Here is an 18,009-nt window from a genome sequence, read left to right on the forward strand (position 1 = left end):
ATTGAATCAGTAAATAGGGTGTTAAACTCCCAAGTTCCAATCTCTCTCAATTCATTTATTATTCCCGCAACATTTTGAGCACGAAACTAGAGAAACTGTGTTTTACTTAGCAACCATCCTTTTCTTTCATACTGAAGTAGTGCGCGCATACCCCTAAAAAAGTAGGGAACGTACTATACCATCTCGACCCAATGAACGCTACGCTTATTTTCTATGGATTGTTTGAGTAACTGAGTTTTGAAAAATTATGCATTTTGAATGTTTCTGTAATTTTATGGTGTTGATGGTTTTTCATATTTTAGTGTCTGTGTATTGTTTGGAGTATTTCAATTCGCATTCAGTTGTGTTGATTTGCATACATCAATCATGGTGATTCATTTGTTTCATGTGCTACTCTTAATTGTGCAGCCTGATACAAAAAAAGGGTGTGCATCATTTAGGCACATTTGTATGTGTGTGTGTGTGTCGATGTGTGCGCGTGTCGGTGTGTGCGCGTGCGGGTGTGTCTATATTATTATAACTCTTTCGGTTTAACAGATTCATTTATACTTACATTTCAACTTATCCTGTAAAAAGGGCTGTTGTAAGTTGTAAATACTCACAGCAAACATTACTGTGATCCGACTGAGATAATGTATATCAATCTCCCACTTTCAAAACTTGGTAAAATCAGAAATTATCTAAGTTTCATTTTATGACATTGATATTTAAGGCTGTGTAATTTTTTCTCTACTAATGAATTTACTATTTGATTCAATACTTACTAATGGATCCAACATCCCAAATATATCTACAGTGTAGAAGTAAATAGTCTCCCTTCACAGATTTTGAATGAGGCAGGATATCAGAGTCGGACAAAATTTTAGTAAGAAGTAATCATTTTTGGTAAATTTTTATCGCCAAAAGGTGTTATCAAAGGCTTAATGCGCCTCAATGGAAGCAAAAGCCATGATCATAGAGAGAGAGAGAGAGAAAGAGAGAGAGGTGTTATCAACTTTTTTCCAAATAGAAAGGGGGGTCTTGCGACATTTTTACAAACAATTCACAATTTCCGGATCCAAAAACACTGTGGTATTTTGATTAGAATTTAATCACAAAACTCATCTTGAATTTCAACCCAAAATTCATAATCTCCGACCTCACAATCCTTTCAGATTCTAATTTTGAATATAATCTGACTATAAATTACAAAACTCGTTCGCCATCTTGAAATGATCTCCAACCACAGAAATAACCCCTAAATACCAATTTTGCATAGAATCTCGTACCATAAATCACAAACTCGTCCGCAATATTGATTGTTTACGTAAACATTCATAATCTCCGAGGCCAAAAATCAAAATAAACATATTAATTTTAAATCTGATATTGATTCACAAAATTCTTCCATCGTCTTGTTTTTTTATTAAAATCCTAATTTTTTGTCACCCAAATGAGGAACACCACTCAAATTTAAGTCGTTTACTGGAAGTTGTTAGAAACTGACCCAAACAATTTGAAGTTAAATAAAAGCTTGTAATAATAAATAAATCCCTTTAAATTACTTAACATATTTTCCGCACGCCCCTGGATCTAGTCCAGAGGATTATGTAAACAATTCCCTCAGTCCCCTTGTCCACATTTTGTGAGAGAGATGGATATCCTGGTTGTCTACAAATCTGTTGTGTTTATATACGGCGGGCATCTCTACTTATTTGATATTACTCTGAGGTTGCGGAGTTGTAGTTTGAATGCATTGCAATAGATAAGTGTTAATTTCAATGGCACAAAAAGATTGCATTTCATTTCAACTTCGTTATATTTTAACAAGTGAAAAGAGAAATAAAAATGTCCAAGTTATTTACCACTTTACCTCTAGTAAAAAACAGAAATTTTCATTTCTTTTTTCATTATGATCTCCCACGTAGTAACGGCTACATCCATCAATTTATTTTAACAAGTGTTCTGCTTGAACGTCCTACCAGTAAAACAGTCTATTTTTGAACTCGTTTCTAACATTTTGAAATATTTCTGAGTTAATGCTAGCACAGGTAGTGTAACATAAACTTTCAATTTGAATAGCCCTAAAGGAAAAATCGAGAGGAGTCAAATCCAGTGAACAAGGAAGCCATTCCAATGGATCGCGCCTTCCAATCTACATGCCGCATATTTTAATTGTGAGGGCGCACCATCTTATTAGAAAACAACTGGATTTTCGAACTAATTCTGATTGTTGGACATAATTTCTTGAATCCGTGGGTAAATGATGTTTCGAGAACTAACAAATATACAATACATACAAATATATAAATCAACAATTTCCTTCTCTTACATATTACAAACTGTGTGTAACCTGTGAGAACTTACTGTGGAGCTGTTTGAACCCTTTTTTGATTGCAAAGTAACGAATTACCATTTTTCCTAGTCTCCAATACATACACCAATGATTCCGCAACCGGTTATCCAAATTCAAAACAGTAAAGATCATAGTATAGAGAATTGAAATAATTTTCAAGCGAAGGGCCAAAAGACCCCTTTCTATTTGAAAAAACACTTGATAGAGCCCTCTCTGCGGCAAGTGATGTCACGTGATTGGCTTTTTCTATCAAAAAGTACTAAAAATGATTCCTTTCTATACAAATATTGTCCGACTGCAATTGAATGATGTATCTATTTGAAAGTTTCAAAAAACACTTCAATGAGAGATTTCCATTTGAAAGTTTACAAAACTGTGACACGTGTTTCGCTATACTTCGGGCGTCACAATACTGTTCGTACAAATTCTGTGTTGTGCTATTATAAAAGCACACAAAACTCGTTTCGCGGTTTTGTAAACTTTCATGTTGAAATCTCACATTAGAGTATGTTTTTTGAATTTGTTATAATGAATTTTAGGCAAGTGTGGGTCAATTCTATCATATCTATTTACAAGTGCTGTTATCTAATTACTGGAGCATGGAAAGTATGATTAGTGTAATCAATGGCTGTGCTAGTTAGAATCACAGAAAAACCTGAACCAAACTCTTCTGTTACCTGAAAAAATGTTGTAGGGAACATGAGTGATTTGAGATTTAGTTGTGATATTTCGACAAAATGTCAAGTGCTAGAAATCAAGCCTTTCTTGAATGCTACATACCTTAAAAATTTATTTCAAATTTCTTAGTCTGTTACAAATAATAAGGCACACAAACTGTGGAAATATTTTCAAAAAGAGTTCTACCTACAGAAGTTTGGTTGTGTTGAAATTTCAATTTTATATCATATTTTAAAGGTTTGAAGGAGGATAATAAACTCCCACATTCATTGAAGAATTCAATAAATGGTTTTCAACTATATAAAATCTCACCCCTGATTTTTTTTCAGTTTTCTAATATATTTGTTATGTATATCTACATGTTTGAACCATCCTGGAATCATGGTAAATTTTTTTCTTCTTGTATTATTTTATTAATTTTGTTACTACTTTGACAACAATTACTTGTACACACTAATGATTATGTGAAATGAATATTTCATAATAATGTATGTATATTAGGATGTCCTAAAGAAATCACTAATTAGTATTATCAATTATTTTTATTAAATATTGCATCAAATTTTTTGAAAAGTGCATCATCTGAAAAAGATGAGACGATGACTTTTGAGAGAAAGTAGCCTTATAGCATTTTCTTATATGTATCATAAGGTCGTTGCAATACACCAACGTTAAAATAGTTCTTTAGCAATTGCAAGATTGAAAATTGTTTTCAATATCTTCAAGTCATCTGCAGAAACTCAAGTGAAATTCAAGGATGAAAATTAAAACAACTATACTATAACAATACATTTAAAAAAATAAGGAGCAATGGTTAAACTTGATGAATACATTGCGATATAACTATAATATATACAAAGAAAAATTCATCAGAATACAGAAAGCTGCATAGATTATTGTTTATTGGCTATGTTTGTTAATTTACGTAGCTTTAATTGTGTAAGGTCAGTGGACGGGAAATTCATTCAGTTCTTAAACCGACATAGTGGCATTTGCAGCACCACCCCTTGACAAAATATTTTTTATAGGGTTTTGAACAATGAAAAACAGATCGGATTTATCAAATTTTTTACTAAAATTGTCAAAACGATTTGAATTCATAAGAAACTGATATAAATTAATAAAAGGTTTTCTAATATACCATATTTACAAAACGGTGACCTCTCTGCATACACCAACGGCAAATATTACAACTCTCAGTAATATTTTCATAATATTTTAGAAGTTTTCTGACTTCTATCCTTCAATTATATCATCAGAACATACCCCTAATAATGTGCAAATCGAATGTTAACAAAATCAAACTCTTACAAGTTCAGATCAGTTGGTTCTTGATTATTAGTTTTAGATTGTGAAAGGAATGCCAAGTGTCCCTTGGGACACCTGTTGGCATAGTGTCCTTTAGTGCCACACTTATAGCAAGTAACATCCTCCAGTCTTTTTGGTAGCATCTTCTGTAAGTAAGTATTTTGAGCACTAGTAGCCTCCGAATTTTCAGAGCCTTGTTTATCTTCAGATTGGAGAAACAAAACTTTAGTAGGGTCCACCATTTTATTACAATGAATTGCTTTGTGTCCATGTTCGCCACAAAAGTGACAAATGATGACGGGAGTCTTCTTCTGATCCTTCAGATTCTGATCAGGGGGTGCAGGTAGTTCAAATCTAGGATGTATGTATTTACAGTTCGGGCCTTCAGGACATAACCCAGATAAATAGTTTGTACACAATACTCTTCTTACATGCCTATGCCTACAATGAGGACCGTGCCTGCAGAATCCTCTATCATACCATGGGCAGTCTTTTATTTTGCTCTCAGGGTCGATATGTAGAAATGGACATTCCTTGTTGTGACAAGCATTGAATCGGGAATAGAAATAACATTCGGGCATTTTAGTCATATCATATTCATGCAAGAATTCACACTGATCCCCTTTTTTACACAAGCCTCGCAGCCAATGTTTGCAAACAATTGTTCTGTCACCGCGAACATGACGAAAAGGGCATTGAGGACCCTTTTGGCATCCATTTGGTGTATTGAAAAATTGGCAGACAGCAGATGTAGATTCTGAAAAAAAGAAATATTGGTAATTGAAGCTTGTTTAATAATATTTTTGTGATAATATGTAGTAAAATATATATCATCAAATGTACTTACTGTCCATTCCAGCAAAAGGCAAAGGTAAGGCTCCATACTGTTCTAAGAGTGCAATTTCTATATCGAACTTAATATGATCAACATTAGCTACTAAACACTCCATTTTAATAAATAGTCAACTAATACATCAACACTAAAATAATTGGAATTATATTTGACACAACTATAACCTTTCAATCAAATACAGCACAGCACACAACCAACAGCTCATTCTGCGGCGCTGACAAGAAACTAACCAAAAAAGTTTGTTTTTCAATATCGCCAACTGAATCCCCAAATATTGACGAATTTCCCAACAAACAATTTATTCTAACGTGGAACCATGTAGTTACTATTGATAGTTACAAGCATAATGGCCATGATTATTGCATAGACAAGACTCAAAGTAGGAATGAGAAATTGAAATTTTTTATTAATGGGTTTTATTTGTCTTCAAAACAGGTTAGCCAACCGAACAACACATTAAAATCAAATGTCACCTCTTTTGTGAAATACAGCACTGTTGCTATCAAGTGAACTAATATAAATATTCAGTGAAAAAGTTATCCGTTACTCTTTTCTGATATACAGGTAACATTTAAACTATTTTATGTATTTTTTAGCTCCAAAAAATTAGAAAGTATTCAAAATATATTTGTGTTGAATACACATGTACTTGGGTAAAATTATTAGTGCATTATTCGACGATCGAAAAGTTTGCCGATTACTCGTGATAATGAAGTTGGTCGACGTAAGCCGAAGGAGCAGATAATAGCAATTTCTCGCGAGTGGGTTTACTTATCGTTTGTGCTACAGTACAAAAATGGAATACGTTGAAATCTTTTGAAATATACCTATATACTCATATACAGATAAATACGAAAAAACGTTCATTGAAATCTAATTCACAAGTGACAGGCACGACATAATGAAATTATATGTCGTATAGAATCGAATCCAAATTGAGTATTCACAACTTCGATTGAAAATTCGTCCAGAGTATAATCACAATTCATTGATAAAAATAATTTAAAACATTTGTTGCACCGTGAAGTTAGTTACGCAAACAAATTATTTTTTGTAGGCAACAGTGCAAGAAAGGAAAAATTATTTAGTTGTTGGTTTGGGTGTCAGAACAATAAAATATTAATGGTATATGTGAAAGAGAAAACAAATAGAAACGTCCATTCAATATTGTTTTTAGTTGTGAGTTTTATGTCCAGTTAAAATAATGTTTACAACACACAATCAGTCTTACCAGGATCGTAGGTAATTGGAGATTCTTCCTGGTAATTTTCTTACAAAATTCATTTTGGATAATTACCACGATAGGTTAAACACCCTGTCTTTATTTTGCATATTGACATTGACAGTTATGACCGAAATGAATATTGCCAACATTAAATATATAAAACCCGGTTACTACTTAACTCTTATGAAAGTGCTACTTTGAATTGGCGCCATTAGCATTACTGATAATGTTTCCCACACATTTTATACTGAATTATTTTTGCAGTAGAGGACTATTGCATATTCAGTGTATATTTGTTTATCTTTTTTCATCATTGCAAAGTTTGAATGATGGGAACACATTAATCCTGCACGAGTTCTAGAATTCTTCTAAATTCATTTCTTTGCGGAGTGAACAATTTTCCCAAACTGAGCCTAAAGAAGTAAACGCGTAGGCATCGAACATTTCGTATCAATCGACGAGGAGATTGACCCTTAAAGCAACACATTCATTGATTTCAATATACATTTTCATCTAAAAATGCCGACTTTTTGAAAATGTGTGGTCTTGGCCAAATTCAGACACGCTTGTGGATAATTTGACGATTCATTATTGGCAACACTGCCACCAACTAAGGACTTATCAGCAGAAAATAAGGTTTAGCCGTTTAGTAGCCAGACTTTTTTCTAAATTATTGTTGAGTGAACATCTTTTTGGCGAGCGACAGAAAGTGTGCTGGTAAACTTTTTGTAATATTTTGTTCACGCTCTATTTCTGAGTTTTGACTTTTTCTTTTTTTGAAATATGGGTTTTGATTACTGGGTTTGATATTTAAATTAAATTGGATATTGAAAACATAACGAAGGTAACTTAGTTACTAGAGACATGTTGGAGGCGAGGGGAAAGAGGGATCTTCCCCAAAAAAAATCATTAAGACTCTTATAAAGAAATTAGTACAGTTCAAAATCAAAACAGTGACAATAATATGGACAGTGCTGATAGAGAAGTAGGCAATATATTACGTCAGGAGGAGTGAGGAATATAATTTATAGGTATAAGAGATACAAGATTTTTCAATACTATTTCACATATTGGATAAAATGAAAACATGGAAATAAGGGAACAGGATTCAGAGGGGGGGAAAGGGAAATAGCTAGGTACAGTGAGGAAATAGGGGGTTCTTTTAGAGTTATTGTAGAAAACGGAGATGAAAAGATAGGTAGATTTTCTCAGTTGAAAATAGCAAAAGAAATATGTGAGGAAATAAGGGGTCCTTTTAGAGTTGTTGTAGAAAACGGAGATGAAGAGATAAGTAGATTTTCTTACTTGAAAATAGCAAAAGAAATATGTGATCTCAAGCTGGAACATATTATCAAAATGAAAATTTCAGGAAAAAATGAAGTAAGAGTGGAATTGAATAATATAGTGCTAATTCAATGATATAGATATTTCAACCAACAAAGGATGTATATATCCTATAGGATGTGTAACGTAACTTGTAAAGCTATAGTATTAGAAATAAGTATGAATTTTTTCGAAGACGAGTTAAAAAAGTGATTTAAAGCTCTTGCACAGTATTGAGTATCAAACGAATAAATAGACGCATCAATATAGATGATGAAACCCAATATGTACCGGTTTCTACCATATTGACCACATTTAAGAGAAATATCATCCCACGGTATGTAGATATCTGTTTTCTAACATATGTAACAACCCCCTACATACCTCCGATTGCACAATGTTATAACTGTTTATTATATGTTTTTCATGAGAATGAGGAAGAATACAAAAGTTCTCTATTTTGTAATAATGATGAACACGAATCCTATGAATAGATGACACATAACAACCATTATTAGACTGAAAGCTGGACATTGTGCATGAATAGCGTATATATAGTCCCATCAAAATTATCCCTGAGTACAATATTTACCAAAATCTAATAGAGACCGGAATGTCAGCATCCTTAGATATGTGTATATTCCTAAGATATCTGAATGTGAGAATCGTTAAAATATTAAACAAATTTATGATGAAAATCAAATCAAAATATAAAATGAGGAGGGGGTAACTTCGTTCCTTTTTTTTTCGTTCCTCAGTTTCATTAATCAGACCTATGTTTTGTGCTATTTGTCATGAACCCCTCGGTACACAGAAGAATAAAGGAAAGAAGAAAACAAAAAGAATTAAAAAACCAAAAAAACGGACGCAGGGTTGCATAACGTAAGAAGACTTGCGTACGAAGCTTTTGTTTTATGATAAAAATTATCAAATGCAAGGAGTGGTGGTCCGTGATCCAATGCCCCTGAGAAGGAAGCAATGGCCATACAGGAATAGAGAAAGAGAGAGAGAGAAGTTTACCCACGAAATAAATTATGTGATTTGATGTTGGTCTGCTTTGTAACAATTGTTACCTATGCTTTGTTTGATCTGTGCTTTTAATTTCAGTTTTTATGACTTAATGCGCCTGAATGGAGGCAAAAGCCAAAAACAGAGAGAGAGAGAGTTCATTTTTTGCAACGTCTATCACTCGTACCCCTAGCTAGTTAGTTAGTCCTATTTTAATTATCTTTGTCCCCTAGTCAGAAGTAGTTGAAGTGAATAGTTATATTCAGAAATGCCTGAAAATATTAGAATTCCAGTTTTTGTATTTCCTACTGAGTTGAAATTTTATTTACCTTCCAAGTCGTCCCACAAACAAGTGCTTAGTATATACAACCCCTATGATTTTAAAATTAAATACAAAGGTAATAATGGAAATATGTATGGTGAGTCATTATAATAATCTAAAGATTTTCAGTTTTGAGCACAGCTTCAAGAAAGTATTCAGTAATAAAACCAGAAGGTAATATTGGACCTCAAATGTTAGTAGATGTAGTGGTGAGGCATAATTTTCCAACAGAGGAGAACGCAAACATTACAGATAAATTTAGAGTAGTAATAGAAGATCATTCTACTAAAAAAGTAAGATATCATATGTGGTATATTTATATAAATAGGTTGCTAAAAGAGAATCCCTTGAAATGTTGAAATGCTACTTTTAATTGCCATAAGGATAAAAAAAATAGTTGCACTGCGCCTAATATTCTGTTGAATTTTTATACAATGCAGACAAAAAAAGTCGCCAAATCTTACTTGTGAACTGGATAAGATATCAAAGTCGGGCATGATGCCTTTACACATAGAATGATATTGTTTTTAGAACCTATTGATAAAACATTAATGGTATAGCAAATAAGATTTTGTGATATCAAGTTTGATAGGCCCTTCAATTCTCAAAATCAATCATTTATTTTATCCAAGATCCTATTGGCTGTAAAACATGTCAAATTAATTACAAACATTTATGTTTAGTGACAACACATTTCCAACCTGAAGGAAATGAAGATGACTATGAAGTGAAAACATTCACAATTTGACTGTACAAATACAATTTACCTAAGTATATAAAAAAACATACATAGTAGTTTCACTTGAAGAACTTGTTTAAATGAAACAATTATGAAAAAAATCTAGAGAGTTTAATTTCTAAAGCATTCTGGCAACTTATATGCTTTGAAGATCGGTCCCTTTAACACCAGATCAAGATGGTCTAGTGTAGGACAGATAAATTTGATATATCTAGTTTGGGCGTACATCATGATATTTTGGAAGTGTGTTTCTTATTTTGTAAATATGACATACTTCTTTCAGTAGAAAAAGAACAATTCGTTCAGGCCAGTTTCAACTCACCTACACTGTAGGTTAATGGACTAACACCTATCAGAAAAGAACTACACCCTACACCCCTGGCTAATGCCACAAAGGGCGTTGGTTTATATCCGACAGGTGACAGTGCAGGATTCTTCACAGAAGTAATTCCTGCATTTGCTGTTGGTGACACAACTGCCTGAATCGATTCTCAATTATTGGAACACACTTGCAGACCAGTTTCAGGATATTTGGCCACTCGTCAGTGCAAGGTATTGCCCATCATCAACATGAAGTCAATTTTTTCCATAATTAAAAATCGAATTCCTTTCAGGGTATCATTTCTCGAACTGGGCTGAAGCGATTGACAAACAACATATTTGTCATCTCCCCATCTGTTCGTGAACGGTGTAACCAATCGCATATCTGAATCGCCCAATTCCTCGTATAAAAAAAAAAAAACTTCACATATGGTAAGGGGGCATACTTGAAGACTGGGTGTAAATAAAATGATCTAAAAGAACAATTCGTTTAGGACAGTCTCAACTCACCTACACTGTAGGTTAATGGACTGACACCTGTCACGACATGTGTCAGTGCAGAATTCTTCACAAAAGTAATTTCTGCATATGCTGCTGGTAAAGATTTGCAGGTGGTACAGCTTCAGCTACCTGGGTGACATCCAGGTCCAGTACATGATACAGATGATAGTTTAGTGAGTAGATTTGATAAACATCAAAAATAGGAAAAATTCATGGACAAAGCAATCCAAAAAATGCTGAAGCTGCCTCCGTGGTGACCTTAGTAAAATCTCCAAACCGAGGTGGTCTAACTTAAACCACAAAGTGCGGCTGGCTCCTGTGACTCCATGATTTTGTGTTATCTTGTAACCAAGTGTTTCCTAACCTTGCACTTGGCTATACCATACTGATGACAGTATGGCTAAAGGCTATCAATATCTTAATTCCTGAAGATTCGCATCATCCTTAACTTGAATGTTATTTGCCACTCAAAATCCCAAACGAATATTCATCTGGTGAAGAGTATTACTATGACTTCCTTCTCGCTGACAATGCATCGATAAACTCGTCCCTTGAAGCAATCGATTGGGATGGTGCATTACATGGAAAGGAGCTTTCTGATATGATTTCAATATTTTACGACATTCTTTATTCTATCTATGATCGCTTTGTTCCTTGAAAAAAAATCTGTGAAAGGAGATTTCCATGCTGACACTCCCCTGAGCTGAAGAAACTATTATGTGAAAAGAAATTAGCTCACAAGATCTACAAGAGCGCAAGGTGTCCAGAAAGCTACACAGCATTTAGCAATTTAAGATCTAGATGTAAATCATTATCCAGACAATGTTATACAGATAACATTCAACACACTGAATACTCTAATTATTAATAATGTTAACTCTTTTTGGAGATTTATGAACAGCAAAAGGGAAAATAACACTATACCTAATACAATGACTTCTGGTAATCATACTGCTACCAATGGGATCGATATTGCTAACCTTTTTGCTAATCAATTTTCTTCCGTCTATACAAGTCAATATTTACATCCTTATGATACCAATATTACATCCATGGTTAATGTGTCCAATTATCATATTGAAATCTCTAAAATTTAGAAAAAACTGTCCGAACTTAATATCAACAAAGGTCCCGGTCCTGATGGAATTCCTTCAACTTTTCTTAAATCATTTAGCTTCATTTTAGCTCGACCTATATATTTAATAATTCCCTATCATCTGGCAATTTCCCGGACTATTGGAAAACCTCATATGTCGCCCCAATATATAAATCAGGTCGAAAATCCGATGTGTGTAACTATCGTAATTTCTATTCTTAGCGCAATCCCTAAAATTTTTGAGAGCATCATTTTTTTATTACCTTACTTATGACTTCTCCCCAATTATAGGGACCCAATAATTCGAATTTACATCCAAAAAGTCAGCTGAGTCAGCTGAACTGGGTCTGATTACCTACATTGATTTTCTCTCTGATGCTCTGTCTAAGGGTTTGCAAGTTGACTCTGTTTACACTGATTTCTCCAAAGCTTTTGACAAAGTTAATCATGAGCTATTGATCCATTAACTTTGTTTATATAGTGTTGATGGGCAAATATTGCAGTGGCTCAAGAGCTATTTTACGATATGGTGACACAACTCTAACAAATTGTTAGAATTAATCATTACTAGTCTCATACCATCTCAGTTATATCGGGTGTTTCACAAGGTTCACATTTGGGACCACTGTTGTTTAATCTTTTTATCAACGATCTAATCAGCTGTTTCCATGAAAGTGAAGCTTTGCTATTTGCCGACGATTACAAATGTTTCAAAATAATCAAAAGTGAAGCTGATACATTGTGTCTACAAAACGATATAGATGGCCTATCTAACTGTTGTTCGCAAAATGGTATGTGTTTGAATGCATCCAAATGCCAAATTCTTCGCTCATCGAACACATCACCCAATCATTTTCGAATATAGTATAAATAATTAATCGGACCTTACATTCTGCTATTGAAAGCAAAGATCTAGGTATGATCATAGACTTCACACTTAGATATAAATCACACATTTCCGCTGTAATTAAAAAATCTATGAAGATACTTGGCTTTATAAAGAGAACTACCCGTGATTTCACTAACATCACTGCTATTAAATCTCTTTATTTTTCCCTGGTTATATCTCATCTCGATTATTGTTCCACAGTTTGGTCATCTCATTACGTTACACAAAAAGTTAAACTCGAGGACGTACAGCACAATTTCCTGCGATATATTGCCTTCAAAATGCGTGTATACTATAACTATACTGCATTGGAATGCATTTTGAACATACCTTCTCTTGAGACTCACAGAAAACATAGAGATTTATTACTTCTATTCAAAATTATCAACGGACTGAGTATCAGTCCCGAGCTTCTCTCCAAAATATCTTTACATGTCCCCAGTCGTTCAACTAGACAGGTTCAAACGTTTTAAATTTCTTTTCACAGATTTAATTATTCATATAACAGCTTTATTCCCAGAACTCTTCGATTGGCTAACTCTTTGAATAACCTTCAAATCTTTAATATATCAGTATCCCGCTTTAAAAACCATATTCTTCACTTAGCTATCTAATAAACTCTGCTTGTGTTGTTGTATTGTGTCTAGTGTTACTTGCCTGTAAGAATTATATTAGTTCATATTGTTATATATTTTAATTTTTTCTTAAATAATCTATTTGTTATCTTACTTCGGAATCGTATTATTGTTATAACTTACTTTCAATCAACTATATTGCATAGCAAGTACTACATAGCACTGTACTACTTATATCTGAATTGGGCTTGCCCGTGTATTTACATAAATAAATATGCCAGAAACACGTGTCTGCCGTTTGCATCATTTGGAGTGCCTTGTTCATGAATTTTCCCTATTAAAAATATTCTGAAGAGGTGGATATGATATGCCCAAGTTCTGGTGAAAATACCAAACCCTTGCCTCTAATGTGAGACCTACAATTTTGTGGGTATGTGTCGCAGATACCAACGAAAAAACAACAGCTAATGCAGCACAGAAAGCTGAAGTAAAACCATCAGGCACATATATTCAATGTCTTCTAGAAGTCAGAATAACAAATATATTCCAGAGAGGTGGAGCTGAAGTAAAACCATCAGGCACCTGTGCAATGTCTTCTGTTTGGAAGATTCATCGCAAGTAACTTCCTGTATATGACCGGTTTTGGTGTACTCGCTCCTCGTTAGTGCCGGGTAGATCAATTCTGATGGGTACTGAGTGGCACTGATGGGGAGCTAGTACTCTGAAACCGTTCTCTGAATCTGTCAAAATAATTTCATCTTTATCTGCATAGGAAGTAATTTGCAAATTATCTTTCAAAAGGAAGATGATGCATAGGTGCTAGATGGTTTTACTTCAGCTTTCTGCATGTCATCAGCTGGGTTAGCAGTTGTTTTTCCGGAAATGTTGAACATTTCTTTCAACATAATAATGTTTAAAGAAAATATTCTCAAATAGCACAGCCCTCGATAAAGCTAATAAACATTAGGGAAAGCTCGGACAGCTACAAAGAGTATCATTTACTTTCTAAACAGACCGAATCCCCGAAAAACCACTCTTCTCTCTCTCTTTCTATATATATTTTTTTTTAATTATGATATTCATTATTTATTTGCAGGTTCTTAAAAACAATATAAAAATGCTAATTACCTTTAAACGTCTGGGGCGTCTGGTCAAAAATGATGTTTAAAAAAAAAAATCTGTTTTTCCGTTAACCAGCTGTCGCACCCCTACGAACGACAACCCTCAGAAGTCGAAACTTGTGCGAGCTAAGGATTAACGAGGTCTTACCTTTTAACGTGTGATTCCTAACACGTAAATGTAAATTTTCTCCATCTATGATATCTAGTGAAAGTATTTGAAAAATGAATTTCCTACTAGTTTCAGTTGCTATACAAAAAACAAGACTAACGAAATTTTTATAGGTTGTTGGTAATCGTGATATCAAAGCAACATTGATGTTGAAAGAAGAAGAGGAAGAAGAAGACACTGCGGAGGGCGACTCCAAGAGTTTACCAGGTACTTACAAGGAAATTATGACAAGGAAAACAATAGAAAAGGAGATATCCACAAAGAGGTTAGATAGTGACATAAATATATGAAATAGAATTCTATATCATTCAAACAATATTTTCATATCGTATTCACAAGAAAGTACTTTATGAAGAAACTGTATTACACCCCCTGCTACACCCTACAATACTTAACAGTAGGATTTCTGACTGGCCACTGTCAACTAATGAAACACCTCCATAATATGGGGCAAGTGGATACACCTCTATACAGGATAAGTGAACAAGAAGATGAATCTGTCAGGCATGTCCTATGCAAATGACCAGAGTTATCGTCAATAACAGAGTGTGTGTTCGGCGAGTCTTGGCCTACACCTGCCGATATAAAGGAGAGGTCTCCCAGTGACCTGTCCACCTTCCTGGAAAGGATGGGATGGACAGTGACCTAGGAGGACAACTCTTCGGGAGGATGTACAATGGGTCACATGTGGCCAAAGTGCTGTGGACTTACACTCACCCTCCCTACTCTACAGACACAGATGTCATCTGTGCGACTGCCGGAGCGATGAGTTGCGTCAACTTTTTTCTTTTCTCTTCTATAATTAGTCCTGAAGGCATTTATTTTTTTAATAAGGGCATCCTTATCGGCTTGGCTGTCAATTAATCTATACTTATTAAGGAAGATTTTGTATGCTGCATCCTTCTTCACCCTATCATGATATTCTGGTGATTTAATTCGCCAAAGACACGGCCGATTTTCGTATGCACGAATAAAATCTTCCAATAATTCTTGATTGCTCCTCCTCAAATCGCTAGACATGATGATGGCGACGTAGAGCTCATTCACCGTCACGGACGGGCTAATTATAATAATAATAATAATAATAATAATAATATTTATTCATCCTCAAAGACGTTGACAAACGTATAGGATAGGTCAGTATTAAGCAGATAAAAATCACATCAAACGATAAAATTGTAGATCAGTAGATAAAAATAATACAATAAAAATTTATACAAATAAGTCAGAATAACAAAAATTAAAACAATTGTAGTTATAAAAATTGAATACGTCATGCCAAAGCCGCATGAACCCATTCAGTCGAGATGGTCCGAGAGAAATTCGCCAATACTATAGTAGGCCTTAGAAAGAAGCAATGTTTTAACTGCTTTTTTAAATGCTACAGTGTTCATCTGTTTGAAATGGTCTGGTAACCGACCAAGCTGACCATACAAGCTGAATACATGTGGTACACAGGTACGGTTTCGCTTGCACAAGCAATGAGCATCTGTATACCTTACATCTAGCAGAGGTTTGGATGTACTTGTTATTTTTATAGGATGGCAAATTTTATTTGTCATACTGATATTTGGCAATTACGACTACAAAAATAAAACTTCCATTAAATCAGTGAGGTTATATCGATATTATCAACAACTTTGGGTTGATTACTTACATATTATATTCGATTTGTAAATAATTGTATACCTTTCATTCTGTTTCAGCTCACCTTCAGAAACAAATGTTGTGAGGTACACAATAATTGTAGCTGTTGGAATTACGTGCTTGGGAATTTTGATTCTACCTACCCAAGCAGAAGTATCCCAATCATCTAAAATACCGGATTACCTCCACATCAGCAATAATTTAAAATATGTTGCAGCATATATATTAGGATTAGTTACGCTCCCTATACTTGTACCTCGACTATTCTGAAGTGGAAGAACATTTGACAGAATGAGTTCAATCAAAATCACTTTTGACATCAAAAATTTTCTCATCGTCCAACCTCCTAAGCTCTCAACCAGTTATGTTTGGAAAAAGTGATTTCCTTTGGACTCAAACAATGCTATTTTGTGATATTTTTTAGTATATTTGTGATGTGTTCATGTAAAAGCAGATTCATTTTCGAGACTCTTGTCATACAAGGTGGCTGATATAGGTATTACTATTTCTTATATGAAATATATTTTTTAATGATTATAAGTCTTTCACTGGGTAGTATAGTGAAGAATATATCTTGATCCTGAATCGATCTAGTCTTCATACACTTGCTGTATTACAAGTATTAGATTGATGCAGTAAATAGAGGATTTTTTACAAAATAAAATATCAAGGAAACTCCAGGACATTGCAAAGATTGTTCACACTATCTGCCATTCAATTTGAACTGGCAGATAGTGTGTGCCGCAAGGTAGCACTGCAAATATCTAGGAAAACAAAGGAAATGTCAAACATTTTGAAAAAAGGTAAAATGAGGTCTCAGATTGAACTTGTTTCCATTATTCTCCAGTTTAATGAGTTGTTTCTAGAAAGGTAAATACTTTATGTAATGAATTCATCAGATAGAAAATTGTCAAGTAGTTATAGTTCCGATGCAAATTATTATAAAAGCATGACAAAAAATTCGTTTAGTCAGTACTGTGACGCCTGAAGATGCTATTGTATAGCGAAACAAGTGTTGCGGTTGTGTAAACTGTCACGTGGAAATCTCATATTAAAGTGTTTTTTTTGAGTACAAACATTTTGTATTGAAAATAAGAACAACTTATTGTTGGTGTAAATAATGTGGTGTTTTAAAGATAATAATAAACCGATAGTTAAAGAAAAAGCAGTTGTTAGTATCAATATTTAATATTGTGTGAAGTAGAGAATTTGGTGCAGAAAAAATGTTTTCTCTTTGACTACAAAGGTTACCTTTGAAATTATCTCCTCACAAAGTGGGATTAACTATGATACTTCCTACATATATATGTGTAAAGTTGTAAAGCATGTTCCTCACCATATCATACAAATTTGCAGATTGGTTCATCGATTATGGCTCTCTGAACAACTTTTGAATTTACTGAGCATCATGAACAGATATAGCAATTTAACAAAGATTATTTGAATCTTTGTGACCTTGTCCGTCATGTGAACGGTTATTGTTTTTCCTAAAGTATGATGTTCGAATTTTTAAAACTAGATGTCGCAAATTCCGTGGTCCTTTTGAATACCTTCTAATTCAGCCAAGTACCTAAATTCTACAGCAATCTATCAGTGACTCCATTAATGAATTTTAGCAATAATAATAGAGCACTTGACAAAACACTTTTGTAGACCGATTGTATTATCCTTATATCATGCAAAGCTATACTTCACTGAACTCTGCTGTAAAAATAGGCCCAGCTAAAATGTTGACGTTATGCGCCGTAAACCAAACTTTCTAAAGCCGAAATTACATGTGAATTGTTGAAATTTTCCAGTAAGTACGGGATTTCAGCTACAGACAAAATCTTTCATGTTCTGGATATTCAATTTCAGCACATGAAAGCAGAAAATGTCCTCTTCATGAATACAGAGAAA

The 18,009-nt window shown here is 33.9% G+C and overlaps 2 protein-coding genes across 2 annotated transcripts; one reads left to right on the forward strand and one right to left on the reverse strand.

Annotated features, from left to right (window-relative positions):
• Positions 1 to 4,066: 4,066 nt before the first annotated feature.
• Cpsf4 (cleavage and polyadenylation specific factor 4, 30kDa) lies at positions 4,067 to 5,551 on the reverse strand. The gene is made up of 2 exons (XM_023167105.2): positions 5,169 to 5,551; positions 4,067 to 5,078 (listed from the first exon to the last, which is right to left on the reverse strand). Exons 1-2 carry the CDS (start codon positions 5,269 to 5,271, stop codon positions 4,321 to 4,323), a joined length of 861 nt encoding a protein of 286 aa, XP_023022873.1. The 5' UTR covers positions 5,272 to 5,551; the 3' UTR covers positions 4,067 to 4,320.
• Positions 5,552 to 8,782: 3,231 nt separating this feature from the next.
• On the forward strand, positions 8,783 to 16,650 carry LOC111511099 (motile sperm domain-containing protein 1). Its single transcript, XM_023167101.2, has 4 exons — positions 8,783 to 9,128; positions 9,182 to 9,345; positions 14,577 to 14,728; positions 16,170 to 16,650. Exons 1-4 carry the CDS (start codon positions 8,999 to 9,001, stop codon positions 16,378 to 16,380), a joined length of 657 nt encoding a protein of 218 aa, XP_023022869.1. The 5' UTR covers positions 8,783 to 8,998; the 3' UTR covers positions 16,381 to 16,650.
• The last annotated feature ends 1,359 nt before the right edge of the window (positions 16,651 to 18,009 follow it).

This window comes from Leptinotarsa decemlineata, unplaced genomic scaffold (genome assembly GCF_025532065.1).
Source record: "Leptinotarsa decemlineata unplaced genomic scaffold, Ldec_3_MD MMD2_tig00003736_RagTag_RagTag, whole genome shotgun sequence".
NCBI lineage: Eukaryota > Metazoa > Arthropoda > Insecta > Coleoptera > Chrysomelidae > Leptinotarsa > Leptinotarsa decemlineata.

What these genes read in the sequence shown, in the direction of transcription:
- LOC111511099 (XM_023167101.2), top strand. Translation starts at nt 8,999, where the DNA reads ATGCCTGAAAATATTAGAATTCCAGTTTTTGTATTTCCTACTGAGTTG. An exon ending in TTTTAAAATTAAATACAAAG is followed by an intron (nt 9,129 to 9,181) that starts GTAATAATGGAA and finishes AAAGATTTTCAG; the next exon opens with TTTTGAGCACAGCTTCAAGA. An exon ending in AAGATCATTCTACTAAAAAA is followed by an intron (nt 9,346 to 14,576) that starts GTAAGATATCAT and finishes AAATTTTTATAG; the next exon opens with GTTGTTGGTAATCGTGATAT.
- Cpsf4 (XM_023167105.2), bottom strand. Translation starts at nt 5,271, where the DNA reads ATGGAGTGTTTAGTAGCTAATGTTGATCATATTAAGTTCGATATAGAA. An exon ending in GCCTTTTGCTGGAATGGACA is followed by an intron (nt 5,079 to 5,168) that starts GTAAGTACATTT and finishes TCTTTTTTTCAG; the next exon opens with AATCTACATCTGCTGTCTGC.